This window comes from Haplochromis burtoni, unplaced genomic scaffold (genome assembly GCF_018398535.1).
Source record: "Haplochromis burtoni strain Fernald_Lab_line unplaced genomic scaffold, NCSU_Asbu1 Contig_93, whole genome shotgun sequence".
Lineage (NCBI taxonomy): Eukaryota > Metazoa > Chordata > Actinopteri > Cichliformes > Cichlidae > Haplochromis > Haplochromis burtoni.
In genome coordinates this window covers 1931417-1951297 of record NW_024582454.1, presented here as the reverse complement: position 1 = coordinate 1951297, position 19881 = coordinate 1931417, and the positions used below count along the sequence as shown (strand labels likewise).

General features: G+C 40.0%; 1 protein-coding gene across 2 annotated transcripts in view; it reads right to left on the bottom strand.

Moving 5' to 3' along the window:
- Window positions 1-8485: 8485 nt before the first annotated feature.
- Window positions 8486-19881, bottom strand: part of gnpat (glyceronephosphate O-acyltransferase) — an 11843-nt gene continuing 447 nt past the window's right edge. Inside the window, exons 2-17 of one of the 2 annotated variants that reach the window (XM_005930493.3) lie at window positions 18206-18397; window positions 17241-17417; window positions 17034-17163; window positions 16724-16851; window positions 16545-16620; window positions 16204-16355; window positions 15678-15808; window positions 15004-15242; window positions 14405-14503; window positions 13939-14115; window positions 12879-12958; window positions 12636-12776; window positions 12094-12187; window positions 11896-11989; window positions 11304-11368; window positions 8486-11212 (exon numbers count right to left, since the gene is read on the bottom strand). In XM_005930493.3, coding sequence (XP_005930555.1) covers window positions 11169-11212; window positions 11304-11368; window positions 11896-11989; window positions 12094-12187; window positions 12636-12776; window positions 12879-12958; window positions 13939-14115; window positions 14405-14503; window positions 15004-15242; window positions 15678-15808; window positions 16204-16355; window positions 16545-16620; window positions 16724-16851; window positions 17034-17163; window positions 17241-17417; window positions 18206-18397 — 2019 coding nt within the window. In that variant the 3' untranslated portion in view covers window positions 8486-11168. The remainder of the gene's footprint in view (window positions 11213-11303; window positions 11369-11895; window positions 11990-12093; window positions 12188-12635; window positions 12777-12878; window positions 12959-13938; window positions 14116-14404; window positions 14504-15003; window positions 15243-15677; window positions 15809-16203; window positions 16356-16544; window positions 16621-16723; window positions 16852-17033; window positions 17164-17240; window positions 17418-18205; window positions 18398-19881) is intronic. The other variant, XM_005930494.3, reaches the window with a different exon arrangement.

Sequence of the window (19881 nt, the reverse complement as noted above, 5' to 3'; positions counted from 1 at the left end):
CCTGTGTCATGTGTTTCTTTGTTCAGTGTGTTTAGTTTTGCTCTTCCCCTGTGAAGTCCTTGTGTTAATTTGTGTCAGCTGTTTCCCCATTAGTTTCCACTCCCACTGTTCACCTCCTGTGTGTATTGAGTCTGTGTGTTTTCATTCAGTGGTTGCTAGGTCGTCTGTGTTCCTTCCACCATGTCAAGTCACGCTCAGGTCTTGCTCATGTTCCATGTTGTTTCCTCATAGTTCCGTACATGCACCTGCTCTGAATGATGATGTCTAATGTCACAGTTCTCATAATTTTGTTTTTCCAGTTTAGGTTCTATTCGCCTTTTCTTTGTTGTGTACTCTTGTTATCAGCCACGATAAACAGCTCGCTTTTTGTTCAAGTCATGTTTCACGCTCCTTTTGGGGGGCGAAGAAGTTAACATCTACACACAGTCAACTCCCGCTGACTGTGTGTAGATGCCAAGTTATTCTATAATAAGTTGTATTAGTACAACAAGGATGAACAAATAAATAAACAACAAATAAACAATGCAAACATTTCACAGAACAATAAAACACCAAAATACATCCAACATTTGACCCTAACCCCATGCACACGTGCACGCGCGCGCACACACACACACACGTTGTGTTTCCATCACTTTTGGGGACATTACATTAACTTACATTCATTTCCTGGAGACTTATCCTGACTCTACCCATCACAAGTCCCTGCCTGAACCTTACCCTAACCCTGACTCAAGCCTTCACCCTAAAATTAAATGATTTACCTTGCAATTTGTCCCCATAAAGTAGGCGAGACCTCACAATGGGAGTGTGTAAACAAATTTGTGTCCCCAAAACAATAAGTAATACACGTCCACACACACACACACACAGCAAAATTGGTATGGCACGGATCTGGCCCACACAATGTGCTTACACATGGCCCACATACCGCAAAGAATGACGGCCCTTTGGTGGCCCAGACCTGGTTTGCCAGAGGTGGCCCACACATGGGCCAGCACAAGGCCAGTTTCAGACACACTGGTGGTCCTGTGCTGGCCCATGTGTGGATTACCTCTGGCAAACCTGATCTGGGCCACCAAAGGGCCGTCATTCATTGCAGTATGTGGGCCATCTGTAGGTGATGTGCAGCCACGGGCCAGTTGTAGACACACTGCTGGCCCTGTGCTGGCCCAGAACGGTTTCAGCTCTGGCCCCAGATGTCAGCCTAATGTGTACCTTAATCAAGCCATGCAATAACAACATGTGCCAGAACATGCAAAACAGTGCAAAAGTAACATGCCGAAACTCTGTTCAGACAGTGAATGGACTGATTTTTATATAGCGCTTTTCTACTCTCCCAGATTGCTCAAACTGCTCTATACAACATGCCACATTCACCCACTTTTGCTTAACTGAGTGCTTCCTAACTACATTCATACACATTCACACTCTTGACATGCAGACTGGAGGAGCCAGGGATCGAACCACTAACCTTCCGATCAGTTTGTAATCTGCTCTACCACCTGAGATATGGTATGCCATCGCATAAACAGTGGCGCCATTGCCAGACCTGGCACACATCTGGTTGGCATACACTCTGTCAAAACACCAGTCAGTCAGAAGTGCCAGCTTGATGCCAGATCTGGGCCAGACCTGTTTTCTGTAGGCCTGGGCCACATAAACCAAGCCACAATCAAGCCAGATATGGCATGCCATCACATAGACAGTGCCATCTATGCCAGGCCTGATGACATAGGTCTTATCATGCCAGAAGTCGGCCAGCAGTGCCGACTTGATACCAGATCCTGGCCAGACCTGCTTGCTATGTGGGCACTAACACATACACAGTTACTATACCAACTGACCCCTGAGCTCCTAAGTATCCCCCAAACCTCATTCAGGGATCCACCACTCTACTTCAATGCCACTCCCTGAAAGCTCACTGTCCTCACTTTCTGAGGACAGAAAGTGCACATTCCCTTGGTTTCCTTCCATAAAAGGTATTTACATCCATGTCCTGTAATTATGAGTAGATTGTAAAGTAAAAAACATTGACTATGATCATATAAATGCAGACAAACACATCTTTACACTCATATGCAAATGCATTATATTGCCTGAAAATTTTTGGGCTAACTGTGCAGTGTTGCCTTGAGGCAACGAATGAAAATTAACAGTTTTACTGTATAAATAAATTTACAAAAGTAGAACAAACAATCAAATATGCTTCTTAACATATTCATGCACATACAAGTATTTTTAATATACATTTATTTCACTATAAACATGTAAAATAGTGATCTTTATCTTGCCTCCTAATGGAGATGTCCCTTTGCAGAAAGGGGTCCTCCCCCACCAAAATGAAAGTCACACCACCTTCAACTCATCATTTTATTGGAAAGAAATGTGTCTGGTAGCATTATTTGAAAAAAAAAGTTTGTTTTTTTTTAAGGGTCAATGTAAGGCATGAAAATGTGGTTTGTTGCCTCAGGGCAACGCTATGCTGTAGAGGGTTAAGTTTCTTTTTTTGTTGTATTACAATGCAGATATACTGTATAGGTGATTTAAAAAAAAAACAGATTAATAGCCTGTGTGTCTCCCTTGTGGTTAGTGCTCAACATTGTACACAGAAAGTCAAATACTCAGTATATTAAATATCCAACTAACCACACAAGACCACAGATGTTGCTGTCGGATACATTTTAGTGCTGGTACTAATTTTTAATTTGTTCACATGAAGTATAAACTGTGAAAAGTTAATTTCTGTTGGCAGTGGCTTTTCTCTGGAATCACCAAACACCCTTCTGTTCCAAAGTAGGGAAAGTACCAGCAGTGAGTTTGAGCCTCAGTGAGTTTTGCAGCTAAAAAGCACAGCAGGGCATCCTGTTTCTGCGTTTAGGAAAAAATATACTTTTGCTTCCCATTTGAAGATTTACTTTAAAGTCAAAGAAACTGAAGTATTTATATCCTATCAATACCTAAGTGTGAAACTATGCATATAAAGGTAAAAGCAGAGCATCTAAGCAGAATTATAACATCATAGTTGCTCAGGGTAGATTTAACTACAATATGTACAATCAGGTGGTGGCCAGTTGTTGGGAGGAAAGCAGGCTCATCAACAAAAACCTTTTTTTTTTTATTGTGCAACACGCTGCATAACGTCTTTTAAACGTCTGAGCACATTACCCCCATTTTAATTTCACTCCACTGGCTACCTGTACATTTTAGGATCATTTTTAAAGTCCTTTTATTTGTGTTTAAATCTCTTAATGGCCTGCCCCCCACCCCCCACTCATTTATTTGATTTGATTTGATTTGATCTTATTTTATTTTGCTTATGCTATTTGTATATGTACAGCACTTTGTGAACCCTGTTTTTATGTTAAAGTGCTTTATACATAAAGCTGGTATGGTAAATATATGTCCATTTGCCCTCTTTCTATTATTCAGGTGAAACCATATGGAATTTCTCTTTCACATGATTTCAAAGATCTCTTGAATTTGGAATTTTAAAGGAGTCCAAAGTAAATTTCTGCCTTTTGTAAAGAGTTTTAAAAAAAAACTCTTTATTTATACTGTTTTTTGTACTTCATATATCTTTCATATGAAAAGGGGTTGTCAAATAAAGGCTGTATAAAATAGTAAACATTTCTGCTATAGTAGATGTATAAAGTAAAAAATAATCCAAAAAAAGTATTGTCCTTATCAAATTGTACTTACTGTCATTTTGTACTTAGGTAGCTGTACTTTGTTTGATGGATGAAAAGTAACACACTCCTTACACTAAAAGGAGATCAATCTCCAGAACTCTTAAGGCCTTGCAAAAAAATATCTAATACATGAAATATTAGTGATTTTATGGAACAGTTTGATGCTACTCTGAGGCAGCAGATTGTCCCCATGGACCTACAATTTCTCAGCATTAAATAAGTGATTACACTGGGCATTGAAGCACTTAATGTGAGGCCTCCTGTGACTGGCACACCTGAGGAAAATAACGGAAAAACAGAAGCTCAGTGGTTTGAGTGACTTTTTCTTTAAAATGTGCACCTGCGGGACTTCCTAAAGCTTCAATAGGTGCAATTTCCCTCAAACTGCTGCAGCTCGCTGTAGAGTTTTTGTGACTTATGGATGCTATTTGATTCTAGTTCCTGAGGAATGAACAGTTTTCACCTGTAAGTGGCCTCTGAAAGCACTTTTTCTTGTCTTTGTGTCAATAAAAATGGGATTCGTGGTTTGAAGGGAAAATACTGAGAGCAGAAATGTTTTTCATGATGAGAATCCTGAAATAATGTACTTCAGCTTGCGGCATTTTTTTATATAGGGTGTGACTGGGGAAAACCTTCAAATGTGTACTAATTGCGATCTTCAGGACCCTCTTCTGGGATTTCTGGTAGTCCCCAGAATTGACATTGAGCGCTGGTCCCCCTTACTGCATGTAAATTTTCAAGCCTCCAGTGCAGGGCTGATGAAGAGGATCTGCTAGAAGAAATGAGCTGAATCCATCAGGCTACTATTACCTAAGGTTAACTGCTGAAACATTATACACCAGGGTACCTTTTTCTTTCAATCAATTCTGTACATATAGACCTCCACACACCCCTCTGGGCACAACGCCAGGCCCGTGTGCACTCAATCACCCCTGTACATGCACAGAGACACACAAAGAGAAGGTAAAGGAATAACAGGTCAGTTTTAGGGAAAATAAAAGTAATAAAAACATTGTACTTATGGTTATAAAACAGCAGAAACGTCCTTTTTTTACCCTCAGTAGCTGCCACAGATCAGAAAGCAGTTTATTTGGGTTCTGCCCTTCTGCATGTGTGTGTGCATGTGCCCCTTTTTCAATAACAGCTTGTCATAATATAGCAGATAAAGTGCTGATATGGCTATGGCTGTCACTGTAATACACCACCACCAGGGAGACGGGAGGGAGAGAAAGAGAAAAAGAAAATAGGAGGAAGGAATGGCTGGGTGGGAGGATGGGAGGATGGATGGATGGACGGTTGCTTGAATGGATGGACTGGAGTTGTGTGTGTATAAGCAATTTGGTATGGCAACTTTAGATGAACCTATAATTTGTCAGAGACTGAGTATGAAAGAAAGGGCAATATGGATGGAAAGTGGTGGATTTGCTGGCAGCAGTCTCTTACTCAGCAGCAGAGCCACAAAACATGATGAAAAATGCTGCTGTGATAGTGTGTGCGCGCGATAGCGTGGTAGTGTCCATGCATCAACTAAGTGCCATGAAGTGAAGTCTCAGAGAGAGCCAAGCCTGACACCAAGAGGTAGATTTTATGAAGCAGCTCTTTCTGCTTCCACCTATTATACTCTGTTATGACCGGCTATCTAATGCAGTGTAATGTAATTGCTTCAGCACTGCCAGATCTCCTGGGGATTGCCAGAGAGGCTTACTGTTAGTCCTTGAAGTACAGATTAATTTTTTTTAAATGTAAAAAAAAATTATTTAATTTTCAAAAAAAAAAAAAAATTCCCCACTCGCCCCTGTGGGCAGTCAATCCTTCCTACCAGAGGCCCGGGAGCTTGAGGGTCCTGCGCAGTATCTTAGCTGTTCCCAGGACTGCGCTCTTCTGGACAGAGATCTCCAATGTTGTTCCCGGGATCTGCTGGAGCCACTCGCCTAGCTTGGGAGTCACCGCACCTAGTGCTCTGATTACCACTGGGACCACCGTCACCTTCACCCTCCACATCTTCTCGAGCTCTTCTCTGAGCCCTTGGTATTTCTCGAGCTTCTCGTGTATATATATCTCACGTGTATATGTGTGTGAAACAAAATATAACATGGCTTTTCTAACTTTCTTGTTCTTGGACACAAAACCACACAAAATATATACACTGCTCGTAAAAATTAAGAGAACGCCTGATCGTCACAGCGTAACAATAAGTCAGTTAAGCTTTAGGGATGTCGGTCTGTTCAGTTAGGAAGCACAAATTATTGCGCTTATGCTCTCCAGGGTACTAATGAGGCAAGAACAAGATAACCCCTGTTGCTCTCTACTTATCTTAACTGATTTTTCTCTATTTAGCTTCACTACTAGCATGAAATGGTATCTGCAGCCCATTTAGGTTACACAGGTAGTTCAGCTCTTACAGGATGGCATATCTTTTCAGTCAAGGTTTGCTTTCTCACGAGTGTGGAGGAGATACCAGAAGATGAATCAGTTCACAAGGAGAGCTGGACAGGGCCGTAGAAAGGCATTGACCCGGCAGCAGGGTTGGTATCTGCTCCTTTGTGTGATGAGGAACAGGAGAAGCGCTGCCAGAGTGCCACAAAATGCCCTCCAGCCAGCTATTCATGTGTTTCTGACCAAACTGTCAGCAACAGACTCTGTGAGGTCCTGCTGTCTTTTAGTGGGATCTGTGCTGAGGACTGCGACATGGAGAAGCTGGACTACGTGTGCATCCTGAATCATTTGCACCAAAGCATAGGGTTCCTAACTGGACAAATTTATGTCCCTGATGTTTAACTGTGTTTGCGTTATACTGTGATAATCAAGTGTTCCCTTAATCGTTTTAACAGTGTACCTTCACTTCTTCTGCTAAAGACCTTAGAAATCCCTTCAAATTAAAAGCTTTTGATTCAAAAGTCATGGCACTACTGATATAGGCAACCCCAGGGCACCATCTTTATTGCTCTGTACCCAGTCACCATGTTTTTGATCGACTGGACATTTTAGTTCAATTAATCTGATTGATCCCTGTGGTAGACTTTAGTCCTGTGATAGATTCAGGGTTTACCCTGCCTCTCACACTCTGACAGCTGGTGTAAGCTTCAGTCTAAGTGTAACCCTGAATTGGAATAGCATAAGAAAATGGATACAAGGATGGATGATTCTATAGCTGCTCTAAACAACCATCATGTTAGCAAAGGATGAAGTGACTATGCACAGTTGCCTCTGTTAAGATTGCCATCTGACTGTGCAAGTCCCCTCAGCTTTATGGGGCTTTGTAGTGTCTGCCAGCTTATTGTTTTGGTTTTAGCGCCCACAGCTACATGGACTGATCTTATTTAAACTCACCACTATCATCAGCATCTCTTCCAGATGCAGCAGACAGTCGCTTTCTGATATTTAACACCTGCCCAGAGCAGACATGCAAAGTTATGCAACAAGCTGATAAATCAAAAGGACAGCTGCAACTGAATGCCAACATTGTTCTGTGTCTGCGGGATTTTTGTAAAACATTTCAAACAAAAGTAGTCAAGGTTTATTCTAGCTCTGAGATGTGATTGACAAATCTTAAAATCTGGTCAGACGTATCCGACCTTAAAATTCTCAAAAGTAATTTTTACCCTGCTGACTTTTGTTGTGGAGCAAGACAGATTTTTTTTTAAAGAATACATATTTATTATGAGGTGCTCTGCTGTTTGAGTAAAATCAATGAATGTGAGCTGTGAGGTAACCTGTTAGCATGCAGCATGCCATATTCCAATTCACGGTTACAGTTTGTGGTTCATTCGATCGTGGCTCAAGAGTTGGCAGTTTGTCTTGTAATCTGAAGGTTGCCGGTTCGAGCCCCGTCTCGGTCATTGTGTCCTTGGGCAAGACACTTCACCCATTGCCTACTGGTGGCGCCAGTGTCCGGCAGCCTCGCCTCTGTCAGTGCAATGCAGCCAAATTGTAGCTTGCCACCACCAGGGTGTGAATGTGTGTGTGAATGGGTGCATGACTGAATGTAGTGTAAAGCGCTTTGGAGTCCTTAGGGACCAAGTAAAGCGCTATACAAATACATTTACCATATATATGCAATAGTGATCTCAGCAAAACACAAAAAAAACCCCCAACAATTACAAGAACTTCAGTGGCGTGAACAAGAGACAGTTTGCTCTAAAGAGCAGAAGGCAGGACTTTAGGGAGTGGGCATAGTAACAGACACTGTCGAATTAGTTTGATATTAGACTGACAGTAAACATGCATGCAGCTTCTGTTTGGTCTCAGAGGGTCGAGGTTATAATAATGGAAAGGTCAGCAGTTTGATCCCTGGCTGCTCCGGTCTACATGTCAAAGCATCCCTTGACAAAAGTACTGAAGCCCAAATTGTCCAAATGTATCCATTGGAGTGGTTATGTGATAGGAAGAAACTGTTCAGATGTCTAAAATACATGTGCAAATGTAGCTTAAAACTGAATATTGGTAAATTTTGATTTTAAAAGTCAACAACCAATGAGAGCGATGTGAACTGGTAGCCAAAGTCATGCATCCTGAGATTTGCACAGGGATAGTTGTAGACCGAAAGAAAGAAGCCGAACATTTTGAGATTAAAGTTTATGGAAGTACATCAGCAATGATAACATATGCTCACTTGATCTTTTAATCAGGTATGATCAAAGAGTTTCTCTCAATATCTGAGCCACAAGAGAACCGACTATCACACCAAACGCTGGATGTTGGAGGATGATGATGGAGTGAATGTTAATCAATTGGATCATCTTCATCCCGCAACCCAGTTCATCGACAGAAGAGACAATTTCAGAGACGAGAACTGTATTTCAAAAGGTTTTATTAACATACTTTTTCCATTTAACCAGCCCATACATTTAGTACTAAAAGGCCCTTGTACACTGACCTACCATATTATTAGGTACAGTCTAATGGAATCCAATACTGTTCAAGTGAAATGTTGTGGTCTAAATTTTAGGAATACTTAAAAGTAATGCAGCCCAGCAAACAACAATACAGCAAAAAAAAGTAACCACAAACCAGATTTAGCATTATGACATTAAGAAAAGCTTTTTTAAAAAAAAAAAAAAAAAAAAGGACCAGCTGATACATTCATGAGATCCAATTCATTTGAATCTATCTAATAATGTGGCTATAAAATGTAAATGCACAGAAAGAAATCTGACCTTTAGACATTATTTGACAGCTGTTATTGAGGTGAGAAAGTAAAACAATTCAAACGCAGAACACAAACTTGAACTTTTGTCGGCGTAATGAAATGAAATGAAACTTTTCTTTAGGTTAAAGTTCACTTTAAGTTTTACAAGCTCAACATCTGACCAACGGATAAACAAATAAAGATGAATAAACACTTTCGTGCAGAAAAGTTTGAAGATGTTGCGATTTCTCTTTTTTGCCAAACCACAGAAATCTGACAGACACTATATGGACAAAAGTATTGGGCCACACGTCTTAATCTTTGAAGCAAGGCGTTTTGCTACAGGTATTTAAAATCAACCATCCAGTTATTCAGTCTGCCCATACAAACATTTGAAAAAAAAATGAGAGTGGTACTTTAATGGGATGCCACAGATATAACAAGTCTGTTTGTGAAATTTCTTTCCTCCTACATATTCCACAATCAGCTGTAAGTGGTTTTATGTCAGACCACATACCCTAATACAGCAATGTGGGTTCTCCAAATGCTGAGGCACAGTAATAGTCACCATCACTCTGCTGACTGAGATCCAAACCTCCTCTGGCATTAACAGCAGCACAATCATGTGCACCAGGAGCTTTTTGGTATAGGTAGGTGTAATGTGTAAGTAACCCACTACTTCTGCTATTACAGTGCATTTTTGAGAGTCCTCATTTAAGTCTTCCTTTACGTACAACTTTTCTATGCATCATAGAAAGCTGTTTGCATATCAAGGTTTTGTTACTTTGGCTGTCAATGTTACACAAACCCCCCCCCATTTACTTTTAGGCCCACAGTTATTCTACTACAGCACCAATCTATATTTTTTGACATTTGTCAAGTTCTTTACTGCCTTTTTTGCACATTACTTATACTCAAACCTAAATAGGGTACTACCTTTTGTTTCCCATTAAATTTTGAATGAATCGTTGACATTAGGCACACAAACAAGATCACTGAAAGCTGTGCTTATTGTTTGTTAAGTTGCAGCTCAAATGTAACACAGATGGCAATTTCCATGAAATTTGGTTTGGCTTTGCTCATAGTTAAACCAATCTGTACTGTTTTTCTTTGCCTCCAAAGCATTTTCCAGCAAGAACTCAAATCTGCTGCTGTTGAATTGATGGGATTTCTAAGGTAACAGGAGTGCACAGATAGGAGTCGACAAAATAAATGATCTAGTTTTACCTCGAAAACTTGAACTACAAAAACTAAATAAAAAACACTCACTGAAAAATGTTACCATGCTAATCGTGTGTAATCCTGAGTCCTGAATAAGCCACTGAAAATATTCTGAAAATTCCTTCTATGAATTTTCTTACTTCCCTTGTAAGGAACAAACCCCGTGTGTATCACTTCTTTAAATATAAATAAAGCCTGAACATTATTCTCCTTTTAGATACTATAAGTAAAACTCAATGGTAATATGATGCAACTTCAGTAACTAGTCGAGACTCAAGAATTTATTTCCCACAAACCTGTGGCTTTGGTACAGCTGGTAGTGCTTGAGTATAACTTCAATTGTATATGGAGTTTGGCAACTTGATGACCCTGGCATTGAACTTGTAGCAGTGTCTCCACTGTGTAAACAAAGACATATGTACTTCTTGTCCAAGTAGTTTGGAGAGTTGGCAAAAAGGCCTGAGGATGGGTGGGTAGACGGGTAGTATGTGGTACTAAAATATTTACCCAAAGTTCAAATACATAATCACCAAATTCAAGAAAACAAAGAAACCAGCACCACAACATACAACTGGGATAGAGGCCCACACCACACAGCATGAATACATTAGTTAAAGTGCTCAAAAGGATAGGAGTGACTAACAGCTAACAAACAAAGCTTGAATGAAAAAGCAAAGTGAGGAAAACAAAAGCCACGTTCAGAGTTAGAAACACATTTCAAATGCATTAACAGAGAATGGCCTCTACGCTGAGTGAAGATGGCACATTCAGAAGCTTTCACAAGGCCGCTCATAAACAAAAGATCCGTTATTCAGAATGAGCCAAAGAAGCTCAGCAGTGTACCTTCAAAGGCTTCACCCATCATGTGGTTTTATGTAGATTCATAAAAAAGGTTTTAAAAGGAGAATCTGAGAAGCATTTTGGAAAAAAGGCAAGGAGAGAAATTAAAGAAAAAAAAAACTAAACGCAGGGTTGAGCCGTCTCCAGATGGCAAGTCTTTTGTTCCATCTCTCACAGAACACAGCAAGTAGGCCAGGATGACTCGTAACAAACCACGTGGAGCAGAGCGACATCAGCGCATTGCCCTGACCGTCCGCGATGCCCTTCGGCTAATAGGGGTCGCTGAATTAGAGGTGAGCGACAACAGATTTCTGAGTGGGGAGTTTTCCTCCTGTAGGGACAGAAAATATGTGTGGTTTAAAGCAAACCCAACAAATATGCAGTCTGGTTATTTAGACACAAACTTACAGCTTATTTCTTACCAAGAGTGTCTTCCAAGGAGTTTAACATCACCTTGTTGAGTTTTAAAGTCCCCTGTTCCTCGCCTCTGAAGGAAAAACATTGAAGCAATAGTTGTTACTTTCAAGACAAAGAAAAAAAAAGAAAAAAAAAAGACTTAATTAAAATGTAGTTCTAGTGGCACTTTATAGCGTCCACTGGATAATCCAATATTAAAGGGATGCCTCCCACATTTCTTAAAAATCAGTGTTGCAGAGGCATTGTGAGCTGGAAGTAGAAATTAGAGGAATGATATCAACACTAAAGCAAATAAAATCCAAACCATCTGCCAGACTAGATAACAGATAAGAGAGGTAATATATTTTTGGATGAAATGAAAAGAGTAAAACTAAAAAGCTTTGTGGTTTCCACTTTATTCTGACCATAAAGGTTTTGGTTTTCTTGCTGTGTTTTAATTGACTTTTGATCACATTATACAAATGAGCTCAATATTTCCCACACACAAAAAGAAAAAAAAAAATAAATAAATAAATAAATGGCATAGGTGTAAGGGTGGGATAGCCAGACAGCCGATCAAACCAACATGGGACACGCAGGTGAGTAAAACCAACATACCCTTTGATTTTCTGCACAGCTCCAAGTCTTATCAAAGCTGCCAGAGCATTCTTCTGGAGGTCCGATGACAACACTTCAATATACCTTAATCTACCTGGAATTACACATGAGCACTTAACATGTAATCATTGGCATAGAGTACTGAATGTTTGAAAATAAAAATCACAAGTAGAAATAAGAAACATTTTGGGAGAGAACCTGTGAGAAGATGTTTGATGATGAACTTCCGGACAGCAGGAATAAACTGTTTTTCTGTCAGACAGTCTTCTTCACACAGGAACCGACACACCACCTGCCACCACAAACGCAAACAAGGAACTGTTAGGACTGATGAGCCAACAGCACCCTCTAGAGGACATCTGCACAAACCTAAGGTATTTTACAAAGTTTCAAAATATAACGAAATAGCTCTAAGATACAAACAGATCTAATTATAAATATCCCAGTGTATTACACAATTTAAATTTATATGGTTGAGATTGAGGTGTCCTTCTTATCATACCGTACGTTGTTATTTAAATACAATATATACGAGAAAATTATAAATTATAATAAATCTCCTTTCAAATCGGATAATTTGTTTTTTAATCATTTGAACCAAACTGCTTTTCTTTGATCTATTTTCATGCACTTGACATCATAATACAGGACTGACACTTCCAACCTGTTACATGCAAAATACGATCCAGCCAACTCGTGTTCAAAACGACACTGTGTCGCTGTATATGCGTCTCCCTCACCTGGTATCCTTGTAAGAATGGATCGAGAACACTGGTGAGGAAGGCCAAAGTCCTGTGCCCTCTCTCTGTGATCAGAACCTCCTGCTGGTTTATTTGCAGAGCTCCGGTCTTCACCAGCAGGTAACAGGCCTCCTCAAAGTCCTGCCAGACAACAGGAGGTGAGAGAAATATGTCACAATGACCATACAATAATTTATTCATAATTAATCTGGAGTACACCAGCACAGAGAAGATGTGCCTCACCTGTACAGTAGCTCCAGGACAGAGAATGAACTCATTAGAAAACATGTTTCTCAGGAAGCTGAAGCCGTTGTAGATCTCCTCTGGAAGACACATACAGAGGTCACCACCGCATATCATGTACCCCTCCATCCCCAGTATTCTCCATATTCCCTCCACCATCTCAGCCTTTGTGTCCAAATTGCTCAACCTGTGCTGTTTCTCTGACGCACTCCTCCCTAATCCTGTCCATTCTGGTCACTCCCAGTGAAAACCTCATCTTCACCCCTGCCACCTTCAACTTGGGCTCCTGTCTCTTCGTTTCATCATAGTAGGTCTCACTAATATTTTGGAAACCTTCCCCTTTCACTCTTGTTGCTATCCTCCCATCGGAAATCACACCTGACAGTCATCTCCACCCACTCCTCCCTGTCTGTAGTCTCTTCTGCACCATCCACTGCTTTTGACCCCAGTATTTGAACTTGTCCAGCTTCACGGTTACATCTGCATCATAGCAAATGTGTCAGCATAAACAGGCTGAGTTTAAGTGACTTTTTAAAGACACTTAGCTGCCAGCTGAGTTTAGATTTTTATTTTTTCATTGTTAGTTTGACTTTGCAATATGGATTCACAATTAAAAAAAGATTAAATTATCATACCATATAAAAACTTTTGACAGATTAAGAACTTCCACAGAATCTAAAACCACAAAACAAAACAAAACAAAAAAACCTGAACTGTAAACTGTCACAATGGTCGCGTTTTCCCTTTTGTGACTAAAAACATCCGTGTTAAAAATAGATGTCAGCTCAAGTTAAGAGAACATTTAAAAACCTCTTTTTTCATCAGATAAGTTTAATTTTTTTTTTTTTTTTTACCTTGTGCTCAGTTGGCACAAAATTACTTGGAAAAACTGAAAAGGAATTTTCTGGAGATAAACAGTTAGCTCCCATTTCCTGTTACACAAAGTAGATTTAATCTGTGGTGTCCTAACTAACAGTAGTACTACTTGTTTTTCCTGTATTTCTACCTGCACTCATAATGACTGAGCAGGCTGAGAGTAGCACAGTGGTGGCAGTCTTACGTTTCCGGTTGGAGGCAGCAGTGTGGATGGCTGAGGCCAGCAGGGCCGGTCGGATGAAGATGTTTAGTGCTTGATTCCTGTAGGAGACGCAGGAGAGTATGACGACTGCCTGGTTTAGGAGCTCCTCTTCTGGAGTAATGGCACTGCGAGTCTCTCCGGGCACCTGTTGACCTCCTACTTCAAGAGATAATTAACATTCATTTACTTATGTTTTCCTTTTTTGTAAACAGTTTTTAATTGTCTGTGTTTTAAGTGGAGTCAGATTAGAAAAAAAATAAAATCTACCCGTCCTTTCCTGTGGTTGACTGGCCTCTGTCTTTGTTGATTATTTGTACTGGACTCTGAGTATCAGCTAGATTATTTAAATGTAGTCTTTAGCTCGTGTTTTTATGACTGGGCTAATATTAGAACGATTAAAAATAAAAAATTGACATTGAGAAATAAAAACACCCGGGATAAAACAAACCTTGTTCCAATGCCAGCTGGACTCTTCCCTCAGAGATCCTCACCAGACCTCGATGAAGGGAAAGACTGGAGGAAACAACCTCTGAGGGAGGTATGTGGTCTGAAGAAACGAGAGAATCATAGATGAGGGGAAAAAAAAAAAAAAAAAAAAGATGGGATGGAAATCCCACGTTGTTGAGCTGCATATCAATATCACATCATCCCTATGCATTGCTCTACCCCTGTCGGTTTATGTTTAAGGTTGCATCTCTCCTTGTTTTGTTTTTACAAGGTTCCTAAAAACTGTCTGAATTAGTGCAAGTCTCTTGACTGCACTTCACCTAAAAGGAAATAAAACTTTAGTACAAATGTTTTCACATCATTTTTGAGTATTTCTTGATGTTAATCTGTTCTTAATCTGCTTTTATCCATGTTGAACTTTTACTTATCTTACCAACATCAGCCTGAGGACTGCATGTATATGTGTCAATGTGCACACAGCCATGAAAAGATTGTATGAACTTTATATCAAGATTGTTCGATTTGGCCTCTCGTTAGTCCTCTCACTTTAGTACATAGTTTTCATTATTGCTAAAACCGATAACTGGGCTCATACGGTACCCGGCCAGTGGAGGAAGGCTCCGTAGTGCCGAGAGAGGTCCCTGAGCCACACTGCTTGTTCAGTGAGCTCATCGAGTGCTGTCCCTTGCTTATCCTCCGCCGCCTGTTTCTGCAGCAGGACGAAGGCCAGAAGGACCCAAGGCTTCAGGACCATGTTCTCCTCCTGGGCTCGCACCAGCCTGTAGGCGGAGTCATTCACAAAGCTGAGGATTTCCTCACTGGGTCTCGTGGGGATATGTCTGGAATCATAAAGCTCAAAGTTAGTCGGTACTATATTTTGCATCTGTAACGAGCCTAAACATAAAACTACTTCTTTAGTTAAATAAATACAAAATGTGTACGGCTAACCAAGAGAGAGATGGTTTGAAAATGTGAGCACTGTCCACAAGACACTCATTAAAGTGAGAAGAAAGAGGCCAAATTCTAAACTTTATAAATATCTAGCATGGATATTGACGGATAGTAATAATGTTTTTATAACTATTCAAGTACAGAAGATAATAAAATGTCCAAAAAAATTTATTTAATAAGGAAAAAGACAAGCAAATGACACAGGGCCAAGTCATGGCTTGGATTTGAGTCATTTTCACAAAATACTAAAAGTTAAAATCAGTGGAAAATAGAGATATTTGAGCTATTTGAGACTACAAATGGAATTTAAATTAAAACAGTACCTTGGTATCAGGTTGAACTGGCTGCGGTTAACTCTGCTTTCAGCTAAACTTCTTACAGACACAGGTTGGCCAAAGTATACGTGGATACTGCCGTAGTCTTCACTGAGGATCTTTCTAGCTTTAAACAGGCCCTACAAAGGAGACGAGAAGAAGAAGAGCACAGAGTGATTTACAATAAGTCTTTAAAGACAAAGAAAGACCCACTTACACTTACTCAACACGCTCAAGTCTCCGTGACCCATTTTCCGATACCAGCTCTGCGTTTTATTATCATACAGTATGTGTTGGCAAGTCTGCAAGTGAAATATGCATTCAGACTATTCTTTGAAATACAAGTCAGTCAAAAACAAAAAAAGATGTCTTTGATCTCAAGTAATCAGACTAGCTGCTTTACACTTCCAAAATGCCAGAATAAATAACTTTCTGCACTCGAGACTGCCAACTACAGCTTTTGATTTCAACAGCTTTGCTATGATTATGAATTAACGATATTATGTTCACAGTAAACAGGTCTCATGTTACTCACTGAAGTGGACTCCTTGGGTTTTGGCACACCCAGCAGCTCCCTGGCATAAAGCGCCTCCTCCAGAGTCCTCTCATAGCTGATACTCACGGGGACCAAGCTAATGTCAAACACTTCTCCTTTAAGAAATGGGTCCATCACTATATTTAACAGACCTGGAGGAGGACACACAGACAAGGATAAGTGCCAAAAGTACATTTACTGCTGAATAACGTTCTGGTGACACACGCCTAGAAAATCCTCTGCAACCATATCACTTTTACATGTTTAAAGAAACAGCTTCAGATCTACATTTTTCACTAATAACCTGGGAGAGATCAAATGTGCTCAAACCTGAGCCTTACCCAACTTTGGAGTCAAAGACTTGGCCGTTCGGCTTCTGGTGCCCTCTAGGAAAAATTCAACTGGTGCATATCCGTTCTAAGGTTAGGAGATAAAGAGGAACATAAATGGTATAGAAATACAGAAACAAAAAAATGTGACTCATTCCAAATCACAAACCCTAATGAAGCCGCCTCCTCACCTTAAGCATAATCTTGACATACTCAGAGAAGACAGCCCAGTACAACTTATCTCCACCAAAAGACCTCCGAATAAAGAAAGCTCCAGACATCCGCAGCATCTCCCCAACGACCTTCATCCCCATGAAGTCTGCAGAGAAATGCAAAGTTCATGTGCAAATACTGGTGGTGTATTATAAGCCCATCTTTAAAACATACGGTCAAGCAGAATTAAGACTTCTGTGACACAGCAAGCTCTGGCGAGCTGATACACGTGTAGTTAATAATTTGCTAGCCCATCATATACACACACTTGTTCATTCCTTTGCTTACCCATGCCAGCAGCAATAACAGGTAGAGCCAGGTCGTAGGTGTACAGGATGTACGACATCAACAAGAAGTCCATGTAGCTGCGGTGACTGGGCAGGAGTACTACTGGATGGTTATGAATGGCCTGCTGGAGCTAACGACAATGAAAGCACAAGTTAAGTGCATCTGTGCGAGTTTGAGTAACTGTCTGAGCTATCATCCCGCACTCACTCTCTGGAGGCCCTCTTCGTTGACACAGATGCTCCTGAACAAGGTTTTAAAGACTTTGGAGAGAGTGAAGGCGAAGAAGCGAACCGTGCTGAGCTGCAAGCGTTGAGCCATCTCCTCCAAGATGGCTGCCGCCTCCCCAGTGACTTCATCTGTGGTCATGCCCTTCTCTTTAGAAACCTCAAATTCAAAATAAATCAATTACAAACAAAGACATGTTAAAACAAATTATGCTTTTAAAAAAAAAGTAAATGTGATTCATTTCTGACAATAAGAATGCAGGATGATCTTTGTCCCTCTCTGTCAATTTTCTTCGTCTATGAACTCGAGAGAAAACTTTGGACTTTGTCTATTTGTAGTAGCTCCTGACTTTGAAGTTTTCACTGTATGAAATAAGGTAATATTTTTTAAATAAATTAGAAACCATTTCCTGTTACTGTGTCATAAAACACCACGCTGTCCTTGAATGCTAGTAATGGTGTTAATTTTAAAAAGTGCATGGCACAAACTACATTTCCTCTGATAGCCACTGGAGATTGATCTGCTTTTTGAGCCAATCTTCATGATTTAAGCTTAAAGTTAAAGTCAGGGTTGCCTTGATTAAAAGAATGCTGCAGACACAGGTGGCTGTAGTTGCAATTAGGTTAAATGTGTTTTCTGCACTTAAACTAAGGTCATTTGAGTTACTAAATTGGGCCTCTTAGCTGCGTTTGTGGTGTCGGTGTCTCCTGAAGCACTTTTATTATGTGGTTAACTGTGCTGAGCGTCATACCTGTCTGTGCTCAACTCAAAAGCTGTGTAAAACTTGTTACTTTAGCTCGCTTGCACGCATTTTCTTGTTGCAGAAACCCTTGAAATAAATGCGTTAAAGAATGGAAAGTGTAGGAGACATTTTTCACTGTGAAATGTAATTTTCTGAACTGAAGAGAAAAATACATCCACCAGGTATAACCAGAAAGCTAATTTACCTGAGTGATGACATAACCCAGCTGATCAGACTGCAGCACCATTTGCTTCAGCTCACTGACTTTGCATGGAGTCAATCCTTTGTAAAGAACAGGAGTGTAACATTTGAGAGCGTATCTTAAGTCACTGGAGTTCCTCCTCTCCTCCAGAATATCCTCAAAGTCATCTCTCTTCTTTAGCATAGGATCTCTATGCTATTAAGAAAGGGACAAAGTGCACCATTAGAAACATGCTTTACTCATAGTTCTCCCTTATATAACATGAGTGACAGTGAAGAGAACCACAGACAAATCCTATAGAGGTGAAAAATTGACAGTTGATATGTTTGCAATGTACAAACAGATGTGGCATGCAATGCACGACATCAGCATTTATTGTAAAAAATTGTTGTCCTGTGCTGCAGCATTTTTGACACAAACAAGTGACATTCACATAAGCCCACATTCAAAATTTTTGTTAAGCACAAAAGATTTCTTGAGACCACTAAAGGAGTGTCAAATTTGCTGCTGGAAATCTTGTTTAACGTTTAAGCTCAAACAATACCTCACATCTAATTTCCTATCCATGTTCTCTTTAAGTAATCAATGAGCAGCGCTTACAAATATCCACTGTGAAATAAAAAGTGCAATACTGCCCTCTAGGGGTGAAGCTGAAATGGACGCCAAAATTGTCACACAAACCTGCACTTTTTTGGTTATGACAACTATGACAGCGTGTCAGACATGGCCCTCCAAAGTAGCCGAAGTCACCGACAAAAACGCAGAACCTCAGCACACAGAAATATGTATATACCTATAGCGTCAACGCTGCTCACTTACCAGTATTGTGTGTATATTTAAAAAAAAAAAAAGAAAGAAAAAAAAAGGGGGAAAAAAAAGTGATTTCTGGAATTGTAATTTTCATTCTCAAAATAGGCCAATTTTACTTTGATGTGCATGAACACATCAGGGCTCTAAGTTACTGGCACATTCTTAAAGCTTGAACAAACACATGCCACAGTTATTTTAGATCTATGATTTTTAGATATGCAAAAAATATGGCATTAAAAATCTTTTTTTACTAAAAATTAAGAGCACCACACGCTTCATTAACGCTCACATCCGGTCAAGTATGTTGAAAGCAGTCAATGGTTGAAAGTAACAAAATGCATAAGGTAATATCTGCTGTAAAAAAAAAAAGTGCTTGAATACAGTAAGCTTTATTAGAGCACTTTGACGGTTTTTTATGTTAAACCAACGCATTAAGTTCACTTGTGATAAAAGGGGCAGTACACACAAATCATGAGAGAGTAGCTTATTATTCCCCCCACCACCACCACCCCAGTGAAACTGAATAGGAAACCAGCAGATACTGGTACCATGAGGAGCAGGATTAGGAAATCGCAACTGTTGCCTCATAGAAGTTTGACATTGGGCTCTTCTTTTGACAGGGTTAGTGCAACTCCAAAGTTAAGTAATTTTCGCTTAAATCTTCTCGGAAACAAAACATGAGGCCATACATTTTGTCTCCTGTCTGAAAGCTTGAAGGCTGAAACTTCAGGGATATGAGCAAAGAAACTGGCACGATGTAGGAAATCAGTTCGTTACCTAAATTAAAGTGATCCGATCCACACACACACACACACACACACACACACACACACACACACACACAAAAAGAGAAGGTATATTCAGATAGT